The 17618-nt window shown below is 39.1% G+C and overlaps 1 protein-coding gene across 5 annotated transcripts in view; it reads right to left on the bottom strand.

The window, feature by feature from the left end:
• The window catches only part of MED13L (mediator complex subunit 13-like), a 269139-nt gene that overhangs the window by 30732 nt on the left and 220789 nt on the right, over positions 1–17618 (bottom strand). For 4 of the 5 annotated variants that reach the window (XM_014537702.1, XM_014537704.1, XM_014537705.1 and 1 more), the window contains 7 exons: positions 14914–15645; positions 13418–13643; positions 12317–12422; positions 11877–12001; positions 7593–7692; positions 3333–3553; positions 2836–3041 (listed from right to left, as the gene is read on the bottom strand). In XM_014537702.1, coding sequence (XP_014393188.1) covers positions 2836–3041; positions 3333–3553; positions 7593–7692; positions 11877–12001; positions 12317–12422; positions 13418–13643; positions 14914–15645 — 1716 coding nt within the window. The remainder of the gene's footprint in view (positions 1–2835; positions 3042–3332; positions 3554–7592; positions 7693–11876; positions 12002–12316; positions 12423–13417; positions 13644–14913; positions 15646–17618) is intronic. The other variant, XM_014537703.1, reaches the window with a different exon arrangement.

Raw genomic sequence — 17618 nt, 5'->3', positions numbered from 1 at the left:
TACTAAATGGAACTTGAACATGAGTTCAGGTGCTAAATTAGGTAGAAGACCATAGGATGAAATTTCCATCTAATTTGCAATTACATTTTTGTCATTTTTTGAAATTGAAAGTCTGCCAGCATACTTGTTCTCTGAGGCTATAATCTATATACGATTCTAAAGTAGTTATAATCAAATGCACAAGAAAATTTAACATTTTCCTAACTTTCAAAATGCAGTCCTATCTAGGCTTGCATTTTATTAGTAATGTGTGACCATGAGGGAATTCTATTTTAGGAAACCCATTGGCTGGAACTACACTACAGTTAATAAAAATATTACATATGCTGCTAAGAGGCTTTAGTATTAATTAGGTGATTGCACAGAAGTACACATATTGTATTATAATTCCCAAACTTGTAAGATTTCTGTGGGATGGAAGGCAATTCTAGTTCACTTATTAATTTCAAAATGCTATGCATTACCTATAGCACAATTACTTTAGTTCCCAGAGACTTGAATGCATTGCGCTATTTTCTCATAAGCAGTGACTTCTTTTTGGAATAGCCACATAGAAAACAAAATAGTATCTGCAATGTTCTACTGTTTTATTACTGCAGAAAATTTTCTTAATGAACATTCTTACAGATATATGTAAACCAGCATATGAGACCATTCTTTCCAATTAGAAAAGAACACAGATTTTTTTAGTGCTTAGTATTCTTTTGAAATCTATTAATAATGTACTTAAACTAATGTTCCTCCAATAAATTACATATTCATTCACTTATAATTTGAAAGAAAAGTATCATAAAGTAATGGCTCTTCAAATAATTTTCTTGTGATTTTTAATTAGCTATGCCTAAACGACCAGCCTGAAAATCCAAATCAGGCACTGTAAAGATATTTTAAATTAGAGGCAACACTGATATCTTTGAATACAGATAAAAAATGACCCAGAAACCTTGATTAGCAATCATTGCTATCTCAGAGACCAAAATAATGTGTGTAGTAATGATTTTTACTCTAATTGGACTCCTTTCAAATTTTTCTGGTTCAACTAAACCCTAAAATTATTATGCAGTTCAGATCAGAAAAAAAAAGCTATGACTACTAACTGTAACCTAAATAATTAAATTGCTCCCTAGGTAGTAAGAATGTATTCTCCTGTATAGTAACCTGATCTCTCCCAGTCAATAAAAATGAACTGAGTACCAACCCTATGCTAAATGCTAGATATTCAGCAATGAAAAAGAAAGAAAAGCTAGCTCACAGCAAGTATGACAGGCATCATGCAAATAAGTGCTGGTGTGCTGAGTGTGGCAAGTGTGTGTGTGTGTGTGTGTGTGTGTGTGTGTGTGTGTGTGTGCGTGTGGAGGGTGGACATTGTATGGTTTCTGTTAAAGGGTCTGAAGGTGTGTGTGTGTGTGTGTGTGTGTGTGTGTGTGTGTGTATGGAGGGTGGGGTGAGAATGGGGGATGTCCAGAGTGATGGAGACCACGGTAGGAGGATTTCGCATAGCTCAGAACTGAGTTGCCCAATAAGGTAGGCACTAGCCCCATGTGCTAAATTTAAATTAACTTAAATAAAACTAAAAATTCAGTCTTGATCTCAAATAACCACATTTCAAATGGGACATAGTTACAGCATGAGAATAGTAGGTGCCATATTAGAAGGAAAGATACAAAACATTTCATCATAGCAAGGTCTATGAACACCATCAACAGTGCCAAGTCTTTTGCTTTACCTAGTCCATTTCGTCCCTATATTGCTTACTTGGTACTGATAGAAATTTGAGCTTGTGGCATTTTATTTTATAGCATTGAAATTATTTTATTAAAAAATTATTAATCATACAAAAAACTGATTGATTGTACATTGTTGATTTAAGTACTATTTTCTGGATCATATGAAACATGCCCAAGCTACAATAAGCACCTCTTTTCCTTCCCCATACCACATCACCATTCTTTTGCTGCTTTCTCCTATGATGTGGGGTCAATGATAGAGATACTGCCAATGTTAATACTTTTTTTTAAAGGGCCTTAAGTAAACACATTTAAAAATCATCAGTTTACATAAAACAAAGCATTACCACCATCCCCAAAATTATTACCAATCCAATCTAGTGCTTGATTCTGTGATAAACAATGATTTGACATTGAATGAGCATGAACACCATGATTCTCTATACCCGTGGTTCCCAACCTTTTTTTGGCCATGCCTCACCTAAGCATCTCTAAAATCCTGATGCCTCCCCCGTAACATATAATCCTAATTATTCAAAAAGTGAACTCTTATTCACGTGGAGGAAGCCTAAAAGGCCATTCACTTGGTCTAAACCAGCTTCCAAAGAACATGGCATTCATGTAAAAGAAAAAGATGAAAAGATAGTTGAAGTACTGAGAAAGAAATCACTAAGAAATTGTTTAAAAAATATATATAATATGAAGTGATATTAAAAAATAGCAAATAACGTTTCAAAACATATAATAGAGAACTGAAATGCATAAATATGTCACTATATATATTTATATACTGCTTATGAGGCCCATAGAACCATAAGAAATGCAAAAAATTCACTGTTAATAACTCATTCTCGAATTGCCCCCTTTAAAAATCAAATTGCCTCCCTGTGGGGCATGTGCCCCACATTAGGGAACCACTGCTCTATACAAGTAACCTTAATTTTTCCATGTACATAAAATTTGGTTTAGGAAATAACATACATTTTCAACACAAAATAATGTGCCCCAAAACATGAATGGCCAATAAAAGCTTCAAATCATATGCTACTGTCATCAATTTAAATAAATATTTAGTTGAGATAAAAATCACATGAAATATGGCACATACTTGTAGCCATCTCTAACGAAAGTGGCTGCAGGTGGCATGGGCAGTTGTTCAATTTTAGGAGGGATTGCCCACGAAGGCCGAAACAGACAGGCATCAGGTATCTTCAGAGGTAGCAGGCATTGGCTTGGCAACATCTTCAGTGGAGCAAACATGGAGGATCCCACAAAAGGTTGAAAAGTTGGAACTTTGTGCACATATGAGAAGTCCTGCAACGACAAAGTGAGGTCGGCGATAATGTTGGTAAATGACTTAGTACACAGCACAGTAATGACAAAAACTATTGTAATTCAATATTTTTCTTATCTGATCAGTAGAAAATGCTAATACCAAAATTTTATAAATTAACCAAAAGACACTGTAATTACTTCATGATCCAATTCAGAGGATTGTTAGAAACTTATGTACATTTGGCATAAAGACAGTATTATTTTAAAGAAGATGCAGCAAATCCACTTGAAAACCACTCTGCTTGGTAAAATTAGTACATTGGCAATTACCTTTATTTCCTCTGGCTTGGGGCTTCCTAAGCCATCTTCCACTTCCATTTTGAATTCAGTGAGTTGTGTTGAAACCATACTGACCATAGGACTCTCCATCATGCCTAATGCTGTCACTGTCTCTGAACTGATCCCGTCTTTATAACTCATCACAGGAGAAAATGCAGGGTGCTGTTCCAAAGAAGGAGGGGTGGGGAACATCCTTTGCAGGTCTGCAACTGCTAAAAAGCAAAACAAAAAAATACAAACCATTTCTCTTAACAGGGCGGGACTGAAAAGGCACATCGCAGTTCACAGCCAGATCAGTTACACAACAGAATATGAATAATGGAAGTCTCTGAGAAGAAGGCCATCAGCACAGAGTTATCCTTTCCTGGAATTTTATCACTATCCTCTTGATCATTCAGGATTTGGCCTCACATTAACTAAAAGAGCAAAAGTCTACAACGTTTTGTTTTTTTTTTTCCCAACAACTGATTCCCTGAGAAGTCTAAGAAGCTGGAAGCAATTACAAGGAGCAACCACTTTATTAAAAGTTCTATCGCTATTGTAAGTATGTATGACATATTTCAGAATTATAATTGTTATGCAGAAAATTTTACATAGAAAAATCCATCAAGCATTTATGTTAGAGAAAAGAAAAGTTGCCTAAGCTATAATTATGATTTATATGTAGTAGGGTTACTTAGCTAGTTTTTGACAAATCCACAACACTCACTGCTCTTTGAGAAAATGATTCCACACTCTCTTTCCAAATTGACATTAAAATGAAACTTCATAGTTAAGATTAACAAACCTACCTAGAACCAAAAGACAATTTATTGAGAATTAACTTCTTTTTTTTTCTTTTTAAAAAAATATTATAATAAGTATTACAAAGGGTATTACATATGTGTCCTTCCCCCCCCCCCGCCCTTGACAATCCCCTGCCCTCCCTTACCCCCCAGTGTCTTATGTCCATTAGTTATGCTTATATGCATGCATACAAGTCCTTCGGTTGATCTCTTACTCCCCTCCCTTCTGCCCCCCAACCCTCTCTGGCCTCCCCACTGCAGTTTGACAATCAGTTTGAGAGAATTAACTTCTTAAAAAATATCTTTCAAGAAATACTCAGAACCAACCATTTAAAAAATCATTTTAATATACCTGAGATTAACCATCATCAACAGTGGCTCATTAAGGCACTGTTTCTTTTTTCCTTAATATATATTTCCCATTTATTTGTTCTAATGACTACTTTTCAGTTTACAATATTTTCTGTCTTTCCTGATGGTTTTTAAAAATCTGTCAAAAAAATGAGTTTAATAAAAACTATTTTTTCCAAGTACAGAGTAGTTAAATTAAGTAAACTAAATCACAGGAGAAGACCAACCAGAATTTAGAATTCATCATTATTCCCTGGCATTCCTCATATTTAACTTTGATACAATCATCACAAGCAATAACTTACAAATTAAAATTAAAAAGTTTTACAGGTAATGTATCAAAATACAAATATATAAGTTTTTAATATGCATTAGAACAAAAGTAGGAACTTAATTTTTAAAAAAATAAATCTTTCTTGCTGAAAGTATTACTTATGTCCCTTTTCCCCCCATTGCTCTCTCCCCTCTTCTCCCCACCCCACGCCTTTTTAAAGTAGAAATAAATGGAATGAAAACACAAGTTGTGGTTGTGAAATCTGGCCACTAGGGGGTGCCCTGTACAGCAAATTCATTTACTAATCTGGAGTCACAAGTTTGATTTGGAATGGCATCTGATACCCCAATTTCCAGTCACATTGCTATTCCTAGCAACCTCAACATTTAAAGGGGCAAATAGCAGCCACTGAATAAATTAAGATGTGACTTTTAGCTCTGAATAAGAAATTAATAAAGCATAACTGTACCATATTGTCCCCTGGGCTAGAGTTTAAGGCACAGCTGTCTAAAGTAGTAGTGGACTGGGTTCCACAACCCAGGTGCTTCCAGCACAGCACTGGTATGCTCAGGTCACTTCCTTTCTTGGGACCTCAGCTCTTTCATCTAAAAAGGAAGGCTTGATTAAATGTGTGATTCTCACCAGGCTTTCTTTCATTCCTGAGTGGGGGGAGGGGAAAGCCTTCACCATATGGAGGAAGAAAAAAAGGTGAGAACCTCTGGATTTAATAATCTTTACATGCTTCCTAGTTAAACAATTATATAATTCTAAATAATTTACCCTTTCTTGGCCTCAGGTACTTAACTTGATATTAAACTATACTTAGTTGTTACTGTGTGTTGCTTTCCACATTATTGCAATCACAAATGAATAATTATGAACCTATACTTTCCAACACAGGACCCGCTAGCCACATGTGGCCACAGAGCATTCAAAATGAAGCTTGTCCAAAATGAGATGTGCCTGTGTGTCGAATATAACCAGGTTCCAAGAGTTAGTACAAAAAAGGATGTAAGTAAAGAGTTAGTACAAAAAAGCTCACTATCTTTTTACTTGTAAAAATGACAATTTTTGGATATTTCCATTATTTAATATATATTATTAAAATTAATTTCATGTTGTGTTTTTCTGTAACTACCAGAAAATTTAAAATTACTTATATGGATCTCATTTGTGGCTCACCCTGCATTTCTATTGGATGGTGCTGTTCAAGACATTAAATGTTATGTCTGTCTTTCCACCTCAATCCTCTTATATAATAAAGAGCTAATATGCTAATTAGACCAGATGGTGGAACAACCTTCCGGAACAACCTTCAGTAACGACTAGTGGGTGGGGGGCGGGGCTGTGGGGCCATGAGGCAGCCAGGGCTGCGAGGGCCTACCCTTGCATGAATTTCGTGCATTGGGCCTCTAGTGTATAATAAAGCTACTGCAGAGATGAGAACTTCTTGCCATATCATTTTCACTGTCATGTCTTGGGAGGAAATATTGTGTGTAAGCCAACACACATATACGTTGTACACATTAAAACAATCTTCTTGACTCTTATATATCTGTATTTTCCTGATGCTAATATTTTTACTACATTTCAAATTCATTAATTTTTGTAAACTGTACTTTTTCATAAAATATTGAGTAGTTTCCTTTTAAAACAATCCCATTTTGAACAGAAATGAGGGAAGGAAGAGTGTATACCATATACTTTATTTACTGAGCAAGACACTAACCAGCAGGATGGTTTGTGAGTGAATAATCTTGGACAAGTTATTAGACATGTTAACAAGTAACATCACTATGTATCACTTAATGTCAAAAAGGCAGAGGATTAACTGGTTCAACACAAGGGGAAAAAATTCACTCATTTGACCTATTCCATATGTATCTGCTTTAATACTGGTTCTTTTAATCTGTGAGTTCCATATTTGTAAAATTCTGCAGTGCAGAGTAATAAAAAAAGAAAAATGTTTAATTAAAAATACTACAGCAACTGGCTGGCTATCATTATTCATTTTCATACATGTCATGCTTGAGAAAGCTTTGCATATTTTAAAAAGCTATGGAACCATTAAAGCTGTCAAAATCCAATCTCTGTATACTTCATACTTCTACATTTGAGTAAATCAGTTCTACATTTATAGGTTCATAAAACTTTTTGACTCATCTCTATGACATGGTGGTTTTTCCCCTCAATTTGTTCTCATTACGGCCGAAGTTAATGAGAAGGTATTACAGAATGATTTGCAATGAAATTATGTTTCTGCTGCAGAGTGTCCACAAAGCTACCCCGACTTTCTTTTCTCTTGTAGAGTATTGTGTTTTCTCAGGGCAAAGAATAACTAGAAAAAAGGAAGTTTCTCTTCTAGTCAGCATACATAATACAGCTAGTTGATCTCAAAAGGAAGCACAAAATTTCAGTATGAATCAGAAAAAGAACCACAGAAAACAAACAGTATTCATTACCTCATGTGAATTAAATTTCTGAAAGTTGAAACATTTTACACAAGTGCTTACAGTGGGGTATTGCTCTGAAAATCACCCTGCAACATTTATCCTACTAGGAAAGGGCTACTCAAAAAACAAACCTAGAACATGTTTTTCCACATTTTAAACCATAAAAGTTAATTCTTCATTTGAAAAAAAAGAGCAAAGGAACTCAAATTAAGATGGACTCTTAGCTGCCTGCCATCTTAAGAATGCCAACTTATACAAGTTTAAATTATAGTTAGTATTTTTTAAATGGAAATAAAAAAGGAGGGGGATCTCAGCTGAGGCACTGCTGGGTGTGACAACATTACATGTAAGGTATGAGGAGTAAGCCAAGGCTCAATCTTTTTCTTACTTGGTGCGTAATGAACAGCAGCTCTTCCATCCTTCCCAAGAGGTCTGTCTTCAGTCCCAACTGTTGGCATTTTTGATGAACGAAGTGCAGGTGATACAGCCTAAGAACAGAAAAGATGCTTCTTTATTAAGTGTTCACCAGGTGAACCACTAGAAATACCAGCAGACAGTGAACAAAGGAGTGGCTTCAAGCTCATCAAGTATGAGAAATGGAGTGACGAGTCTTTTCATGGGTCTGGTGCGGGCAGATTGTGCCATCAAAGCAGAGCCTGCAGACCTTAAGCAAATCTTCCCTCCCAGGTCATTAGAGACGTAGTTTCAGGAACACAGTAATTACATTAGGGTGGTGCCTCCAAGTAGTAATTGACGATCAGTCTGGTTTTCCTTCTGTTTGGAAGAAAGCAGCTAGAAGAGATTACCTCAACCCCCCCTCCCCCCAACTATTATTCTTTTATTTTTCAACACACACACACACACACACACAGATATATATTATTTCCTTTGGTGTGTTTTTTTAATCCTCACCTGAGGATTTGGCAATGGGGTTTTTGTTTTTGTTGTTGCTAATCCTCACCTGAGGATATTTTTCCTATTGATTTTTTTTAGAGAGAATGAAAGGCAGGGGGGGGGGGAGAGAGAGAGAAACATTGACGTGATAGAGAAACATTGATTGGTTGCCTCCCGCACACACCCCGACTAGGGCTGGGGCTGGAACCCGCAACCGAGGTACATGCCCTTGACTGGGAATCAAACCCGAGACTCTTTGGTCCATAGTTGACCCTCTTAACAACTGAGCCAAACCTACCAGGGTTATATTTGTATATATTTCAATATCAGAGAGTTGAAGTATAAAATTAAATTCAAAGACATTTCAGGTGAAGATTTAAACAACAGCTTCCCCACTCCAGATACTAGTAAAGTGAATTAGCAAAATGATTCTAAGATAAACTGATGCCTTGATTAAATGCCAGGGTAGAAATGAAAGTAGAAACAATCATTTCAGAGAAATAAAAATTATTTCTAAAATGTCCAGCTCTCCTTTGTATAGTGACATTACTAAGAATATATTTAAGAAACAATGTGAACATTACTTTACTTCGTTCAACAGTCTTTCCTAATTGTTACAGAAAATAAGCACGATGGCTCACAATCACTAGGGAAAGTGGCTGCGAACAGTGCTGGGCTATTTCACAATGCTTGCTTTTTTTTCTTTTCTTACTTCTCCCTTTCTACTTCTTTTTTTAATTCCTTTTCTTTTCATTCTTCATTCCCACCATCACCAGGAAAGCATCTAACCCAGGGGTCCTCAAACTATGGCCCGCGGGCCACATGCAAATACAAATATTGTTTTTGTTCCCGTTTTGTCTTTTTACTTCAAAATAAAATATGTGCAGTGTGCACAGGAATTTGTTCATAGTGTTTTTTTTTAAACTATAGTCCGGCCCTCCAACGGTCTGAGGGACAGTGAACTGGCCCCCTATTTAAAAAGTTTGAGGACCCCTGATCTAACCTAACCCTCAGGATTATTAAAACCGATCATAGGCAATTCTTGGCTTTAGAGAGATCATCAAGTTAAAAAAGGATCTCCCATGCCTCGATCAACAATAAGGAAATGCGTCAGTCCTTCTACCAAAGTTTGCCACACTGCCATGTCCTTTTCCGTCATGCAACAGTGACCTGAATTCCAGTTCTCATGTGTTAGGCTGATGAAAACCAGCACTCCCTTCTACCAGGTCAGTTCCACTCTCAGCAGCCTTCAGAGGAACACATTACTGGTACAGTTCAAAGTCCATAGAACTAAGCATGGCCAGGTCCTTCCTAGCCCCACCAATCTTTACCCCATTCAGAAAACAGACCAATGGAATGGCCTGTTCATTACCCCCCAAAGCCCAGCTAGTTCATTCCTATTGTGTAACCACAGTGCATTCCAGGCTCAAACTAATGTCCCTCCCTCACCCCCCACTAGCCAAGTCTTTCCACATTTCAAGTCATATCGGTTCTTCAAGGGCATTATGATCTCAGTAGAGGCCTGGTGCATGAATTTGTGCACAGGTGGGGTCCAGCCGGCCCGCCCCAATGGGGCTGATTGGGGCTGGGCCGGCAGGGGATGTGGGAGGTTGGCGGACTGACACTGCCCCCCCCAGACCCCGATCGGGGCGGGAGGGGCTGATCCAGGGTGGGCCGGCTGGGGGGAGGGGCCACGGGAGGTTGGCTGGCTAGCCCCACCCCCAATCATGACTGGGGGGGCCGATCAGGGATGGGGCTGTGGGCCAATAGGGGTGTGGGGAACCAATCAGGGGTGGGGTGGAAGAGGCCGATCAGGGGTGGGCCAGCTGAGGGGAGGGGGCCACGGGAGGTTGGTCGGCCAGCCCCACCCCCAATCGGGCTGGTTGGCCTGCCACAGTGGGTGTCATAGTGACTGGTCATTCTGGTGTTCTGGTTGCTGGCTTTTTAGATATATAGATAATCTTCAAAGTACTTATAATACTAACTAGAGGCCCGGTGCACGAAATTCGTGTACGGGGAATGGGGGTCCCTCAGCCCAGCCTGCACCCTCTCCAATCTGGGACCATTTGGGAGATGTCAGTCGGGCATCCCTCTCGCAATCCAGGACTGCTGGCTCCTAACCACTCACCTGCCTGCCTGCCTGATCGCCCCTAACTGCCTCTGCCTGCCAACCTAATTGCCCCTACCTTGCCCCCCTGCTGACCTGATCACCCCTACCTTGCTTCCCTGCTGGCCTAATCACCCCTAACTTACTCCCCTGCCGACCTGGTCACCCCTAACTGCCTCTGCCTCGGCCCCAGGCCTAAGCCACAGTCTGGCCTCCCTCTGCGGGAGGCAACCTGTAGGATCAGGGGAAGGCACCGCCCCCATTACCCCACTACTGCTGCCACTGCCAGCCTGAGCCTCGGCCCTTCGCAGCCACCCGCAGCTGCCTGAGCCTCAGCTCTTGCAGCCTCTGTGGCTTTGTCCGGAAGGTCGTCCGGAAGACACCTGCTCTAATTAGCATATTACCCTTTTATTAGTATAGATAATCTTAAAAGTACTTATAATACTAACTAGAGACCCAGTGCATGGAATTCATGCAGGGGAGGGGGGAGTCCCTCAGCCCAGCCTGTGCCCTCTCGCAATCCAGGACCCCTCTGGGGATGTCCAACTGCCGGTTTAGGCCCAATCCCTGCAGCCGGACATCCCTCTCGCAATCCAGGACCACTCGCCACTAACCTCTCGCCTGCCTGCCTGCCCAGTGTGTGTCATAGCGACCAGTTGTTCTGGTCATTCCACCATAACGGTCGCTTAGGCTTTTATACATATAGATGGTGTATAATATCTGTTAATCAGATACATTTTATTTTGAAGTGAGAAAGGGCTTTAGAAATCTGATTCCTACTTAACCTTCAATCCTTCAGTTCAACACTTATTGCTTGTCACTTTGTACTTGAATGTCCAGCATCTTTAGATTTGGGTTAATTACTCCTCTCATAGCCATAAATACAATTTTAATTTTATTTATACACCATTTCTCCTGAAGTCTGTGGGTGTTTCAAGTATAAGGATGGTAAGTTAATAATATTTGTAACCTCAAGTTGCTGACACAAGGGAACTAATCTTCAAATGATTAACAAATATGTAAAATACACGGATGGGAAGAAAGATAAATACATGAATGGAAGAATAATAAACTGATTTCCTTGAAGAGCAAGCCTACCTTACTAATCTCTAGGTACCCCAGAAATAACAGCATTTCTATTTGCCCGAACACACAGAGCTGGTTTGGAGGACAAGGACACAAACTTCCTGACTCAAGCCAGCTGTTCTCCAAAGAATTGTAATTCTTATCTGCCACTTTAATTACATAATGCCTGGTATTATTAAACTTCCATGTGCATAAATTCTACTTCCCTACTATGAGGCCATCATCTTAAAAAGTATAGACTATTCTTGTGTATCTCTCAAAAATGTAGAGCTAAAGGGACTACGTAATACTTTATTAGTCTTATGATATTTCAAAGGATTTTAAAAAACAAATGTAAAAGATTTTAGTATTTACACCAGGAATAACATTAATGAAAAAAAGCCATCAACAAGCAAACCCAAGGAATGTTATAGACTAGTAACTTTTCGAATCCTTTCAAAGTACACAAGTATTTTTAAAGAACATTCAAGAACCTGAACTAAAAACCCCCAAGTTCAGTAGGCCAACTATAAAGAAATACTGAGACACCCACATAAAGCCTTCCATTTAGGGAAATTTTTGTTTGTGTAGCTATGGCAGACTCACCCCAAGTTCGTCGTCATCAGAATTATCAAAGATGTTGTCTAAGTCATGCAGGGAAGGTGCCAAATCTGTCACCTGCGTAAGGCTACTGGAGCCAGCTCTGCCAGCAGCATTATCTTGCCGGACATCTATGGGAAAGGAGACAAAATAAACAGAATGAGCATCTTCATTAAGGAAGAAGAAATGAGGAGAGGACACGGATCTCAATGAGCAACACCTGCCTGTGAATTTTTCCCTATGTTTTCAGTTAAATTTAGAGACAATTATTTCCTAATATGTTTATCAGTTTTGAAAGGAACTGAAAAACAAACTATGAAAAATATATTAAAGATGAGATCAAATTATTGCTATTACTATAAGAATATAATTTGAAATTGAGAAGCATCTCCCTCGCATTTTATTTTAGCAACAATCCAAGTGAGGCAAATAATCATTGTACACACCTGTTTTAGTAGCAGAACTGAAAATAGACATGGCATTTTTCCCATCAGGCACCGGCGTGGAATGACCTGGTGTAGTGACATCCTTGGTACCAAATCCATCCTCTGACTGTATAATAAATTCAGCCAAACAAAACACATGAACACCAACCCAAAGTGTGGAATATGAGGGAGAACACAAAGAATTAGAGGGTAGAATGGAACTTGTTATGAGCACAAGTATGATAAACCATGGTCTATGCAACCAAAAGAAATAAAAGGTATGTCCTTTCCCCTGAATTTAAACAGAACCAAAACTCCCACACTTTCCTCTCAATCCTATGGAGTATTCTGAGTCAATCAGGGTTTTATGCCTAAATGGTACTGGTGGCATTTGATTACAGACCTGCCATGGTGTTACAAGCTGCCTTTAATAAATTTTGGATGCTGAATTATGGTTCAAGCTTTCTAGAGCTGGATACATCTCTGTAAGGAATCTAACAAGCAGTCCCCTGAATTATACTGGCCTCCTTTAATTGTCTTACTTCCTCTATGCTCAAGAATACCTCTTTAAATGGTCTAGCATTTTACAATGTTTTAACATTTAAGGCTAAAGACAGCTGATACACCCAGTACTCATTTTTGTGACAATGAAACAGTATAATCAATACTGACACGGTCAAAGAGTGATGTTAATATTAATTCAGAAGAGATATAGGTAAAGCGCTTGGCACAGTAGTCACAGTAAGCGCGTAATAAACAGTAGATATTGTTAACATTTTTTCTTTACATTTTGGGTATTTTGGAATCATAATTAAAAGAAATAAGGAGGGAGCATAGGCCAACAAGAATTAGCATATGAGAGGAAACATGCGCTGTACAAGCTATAGCCTGGAAAATATGAGGCTTCATTTATGTTCGGCTGACTTTTCAACAAAGGTGAGCCATGACATAAAAGGGAACGATACGCTGTTCAATACGATAGTACCAAGAGCATGAGTATGGGGACAGAGCAGTCAGGCACGGCTATCTCAAACATTCTGCCTCAACAGTTCTCCCACACATGCTGTGCTGACATAGATCAAAACCCACACCACATGGACCTCTCTCCGTGTTAAATGGTACCTTATTCTTTTTCAGGGAATCTTTTTCCGTCCCTTGTTTGCATTTCTTGTTTGCTGTGAAGATGTATTTTATGTCACCGTCCTCAAAGGTATATGGGTCATTGACTTCTCCCAAACTGTCTCCAGGTTGTTGTGAGAGAGGCAATGGGTCAAGGAAGTGGAGTGGCTGCATCTGGGGCTGCTTGTCGTGCCAGATTTTAAACCGTTTATTAGGTTGTGCTAAGAGTCTAAAAGGGAAAATAAATGACACTTTAGGCTAGGCAAGATAAAGTAAAAAGAATGATGTTTTTTAAAGAAAAGCATTTATGATTTAAAGCATTTGTAAAGCTTAAACTGAACTTAAAAATAATTCATCTACATAGTGAATTTCTTCTAGTGACTGTATTCACAATTAAATAAAACTTAGTAGCCTTTGTGAGGAATATATATTGTTGTCTCTGATTCCATGGATTCCACTTAAGAGCACAGATGGGCTCATGACAGACTGTCTAGGTTCAGATTTCAAGTGTGTCATTTACTAACTGCATGATCCTAGTTTCTTTCTCATCTATGAAGTTAAGGTAGTGACATGAAGATTAAGTGAGATAATCTGTGTAAACTGTTAAGAATTGAGGGTAGCTCAAAAACACCAGAAATGTTAAGCATTATTACTAGACACGTGATACATAACCAAATACATACAAATCCTTTCTTAAAAGTGTCAAGAGCCCTGGCCGGGTGGCTCAGTTGGTTGGAGCGTTGTCCTGTACACCAAAAGGTGGCAGGTTTCTTTCCCGGTCAGAGCACATACCCAGGCTGCAGTTGGAATGTGTACGAGAGGCAATCGGTCAAAGTTTCTCTCTCACATCGATGTTTTTTCTCTCAAAAAATCAATAAAAACATATCCTGCCCTAACCAGTTTGGCTCAGTGGAGAGAGTGTCGGCCCGCGGACTGAAGGATCCTGGGTTCGATTCTGGTCAAGGGCACATGCCTGGGTTGTGGGCTCGATCCCCAGTAGGGGGCGTGCAGGAGGCAGCTGATCAATGATTCTCTCATCATTGATGTTTCTCTCTCTCCCTCTCTGAAATCAATAAAAATATTTTTTTAAAAAACAAACAAACAAAATATCCTTGAGTGAGGATTTTTTATAAAGTGTCAAGAAACAAGAAGGTACTGACCATAGTAAGGAAAGTCTCATAAAGCTATATTCTTTGATTAGTAGCAGGACCAAAACAAAGTACATTAATGTAATGCTAGTACATTAAATGCCACAATGAGACCTTTATATGCCAGCATGTTTACATAGTGACATGTGTGTTAAACCTCACAAATGACAAAGCATTTGACTTTTAAACATTTTCCAAATGCAGAGTCTAAAATGATGAAGCAAAGCCTCTTTCATTTTGGATCTGAAAGTCTGCAGGGAGAGGTGAGGAGGAAAGCCCGATTCATGGGTTCTATGGCCTTTGCCCTCATTTAGGGGGTGATCAGGTGGATAGTGCGGAGAGTCGCCTTACCTTTGCAATGCAGTGCTCTCTGAGTTTACCTCCATTTTGGCATCACACCTCTCACCCTGAAGCTCTGGAGGCCGGAACTCAACATCATCAATGGGTGGGAGACAAAACCTATGCCACCACTTATCTGATGACTCCAGGTTCGAGTGCCTAATCCCACAATATAAGGCTGTCTCGCTGACTTCTGCCATCAGAGGCAGTCTTTGGCCTACGAGGACAGTTCTGTCATCCAGAGTAGACAACTGCTGGAGTTCCAGCCCATTTCCATAGAGGGCTGGATTCACAGGGACAGATGGTGGGTCCAGACTCTCCGTTTCCTGACCTCGCGGCTGAGGGCTGAGTGTTGGCGGCAGAGGGGAAATAGGGGAATGAGGTGAATCCATAGGATTCAGATTCATTTGCTTGCTTGTGTTTCTGGAAGGCACGGCCATTTGCTTATCATACTTCCTACTGCTGGACACCTCTAAGGAGGAGTCTATCCCTGCCAACCCTAGCTTCTGCCCTGGTGTATCCTGTTCCATGCATAACTCTTCAGCCACAGAGGGCCTATGGTGAAATGGTATCAAGGGTCTCTTTTGCAACTTGTCTCCCTTTTCCTGTCTTTCTGTTGTTTTGTGCTTAGAAGAAGCAGGAGGTGGTAAAGATGAAGATGATGATGGTCCTGCATTGAACCCTGGTTGAGATATTGTGGGAGGTCGGTTGGTTCCTACGGCACAACGTTTTAAAAGTTTATGCCTGAAATGAGAATTAAAACAATGTCAACAAATACACAGATGAGAATGACTGCATCGTTATAACATTACAAAAGAGATGCCTCTGATGAGGTTATGTCTTGTTAAGTACTCAGCAGATGCACTAATACACCAAAAAAGACTCTAGGTGTTAATTATATTTTTAATGACTAAAAACTGCAAACACCCTGATGAAAAGCAATAAATCAACCACATACAAGTTAAGAAGATAAGAGATGGAATTATGAATCATAAACTTATACACTGCTAACCCCTACAAAATTACTGATTTGAAAAAAAATCTCCTAATCTTTCCAATTTGGTGAGGGTCTCAGATAATCTATTCATACTCCATCTTAAAGTCAAGAGTTTTGAGATCATCTGCCAAAAGAAAACTTCTAATTTGTATTTCACAGCACTTTACTAACTCCAATACAGAATGGTTTATAATGGCTTGTAGTGTTGTAAATCAGGAATAAAATAACTATGCTACTCTCTCCCAAAATGTGAAACTAAGATAATAAGGGTGAATTCTAACACCTAATAGCCTAAACATACCTGAAACCTTATATGACACTATTATCTAAGAAAGAAGGGAAAAAGACAACTTTGGATCTTACATAGGTTAAAACGAGATAGAAGTAAAAAAGTTGTTGTGAGTGAACACATATCCAAGTGCACATGAAGTATTGAGGCAGGAACAGCAAGTCTGCTCACATTCTTCCTGGCAATATGGCTGTGAGAAACTGCTCAGGAAGAACCCTAGATGATGGCAAGGTTTAGTCTGTGCAACCAAGTTATATAGCAGGTCGGCCAGTTCCTCCCAATATATAAATCCCTCCCTGGGAAAAATGTAAGCTCTCCAGTAACTGAGGCCACTAGGATGGCATTAAATTACTGCTGCATTGCACTCAATGATGCCCAAGTGGGCAGTAAAACGGATTTGTGTGGCATAATGGGATTGTTTAGTGGGACAGCAGGATGGCCACCCTGCCCCATAAGGACATTAAATAGAGTGAGGAGTAGGCCATCCCATAATGGGTCTGGTAATCCTGCAGTAGATAATCTGAAAACACTCTTGCCAAAGTCTTTGCTCCTCTAAAAAAAAAACCAACAAAAATCCTGACTTTGAAGAAGGTCGTCTAACCATAAAGCGATTGTCAATAAGGTAAAAACTGTGCTTTGAGTCCCAAGGGCACAGTACTACAGTAAGAGATGAATGTCTCATCTGAGAATATCTCAGTGATATCTTCTAAGGGTGCTTATTTTAAAACCGAAATTCTTTTAAATAAAACTTCTGGAGTTGGATTTTCTCAGAGAGCATTTAACCACATCAGTCCTTTGATAGATATTTTATAGTAGCCTCTTCAAAGTAAGGGCTTTTTGCAAAGTGGATAATCTTATAAAGTAATATTTTTTCAATTAAATTTAATGACTCAGCTACATTGTGAAATGGTTAGAATTAGGAATATGCCAGTAAGTAACAGACAAGTATTGCAAATTTCTGAACAGAAAGGGACCTCACTGAAGCAGGCAACAGGAAGATCAGCCTCAGAAGGCTAACTATATGAGTGGTCCAGTGGTGGGAAGGAACCAGAGGCAGGGCCAAACAGTGCTGAAACACATGGAGGCTAAAAGAATGAGGAAAGTAGAATGACATTACAATACACATTTCAAAGAAAGTCATTATAAAATGCAATGATAAAACTGATCCAGAAAATAAAGAAAAATAAATAAATGATGAAGTTTCTAGACTAAGAAGGGGAAATTGTGATAAAAATGACAATAGGGTACCTGATTTGGGAGGAAACAGACATGTCAATATTTAGAATATAAATGGCACCCCCCAAAAATATAAGACTAAAGTACATGTGAGAAGCCAGGTCTGAAAATAAATATTTGGAAATCAATGGGCTGCAATGCATAACTTTAAGAAAGACCTGAGGTATTCGAGGTTTTTGTGAGCAAATAGAACAG

The sequence above is a fragment of the Myotis brandtii genome, unplaced genomic scaffold, assembly GCF_000412655.1.
Source record: "Myotis brandtii unplaced genomic scaffold, ASM41265v1 scaffold181, whole genome shotgun sequence".
Classification (NCBI taxonomy): Eukaryota; Metazoa; Chordata; class Mammalia; order Chiroptera; family Vespertilionidae; genus Myotis; species Myotis brandtii.
This window is presented reverse-complemented; position numbering and strand designations above follow the sequence as displayed.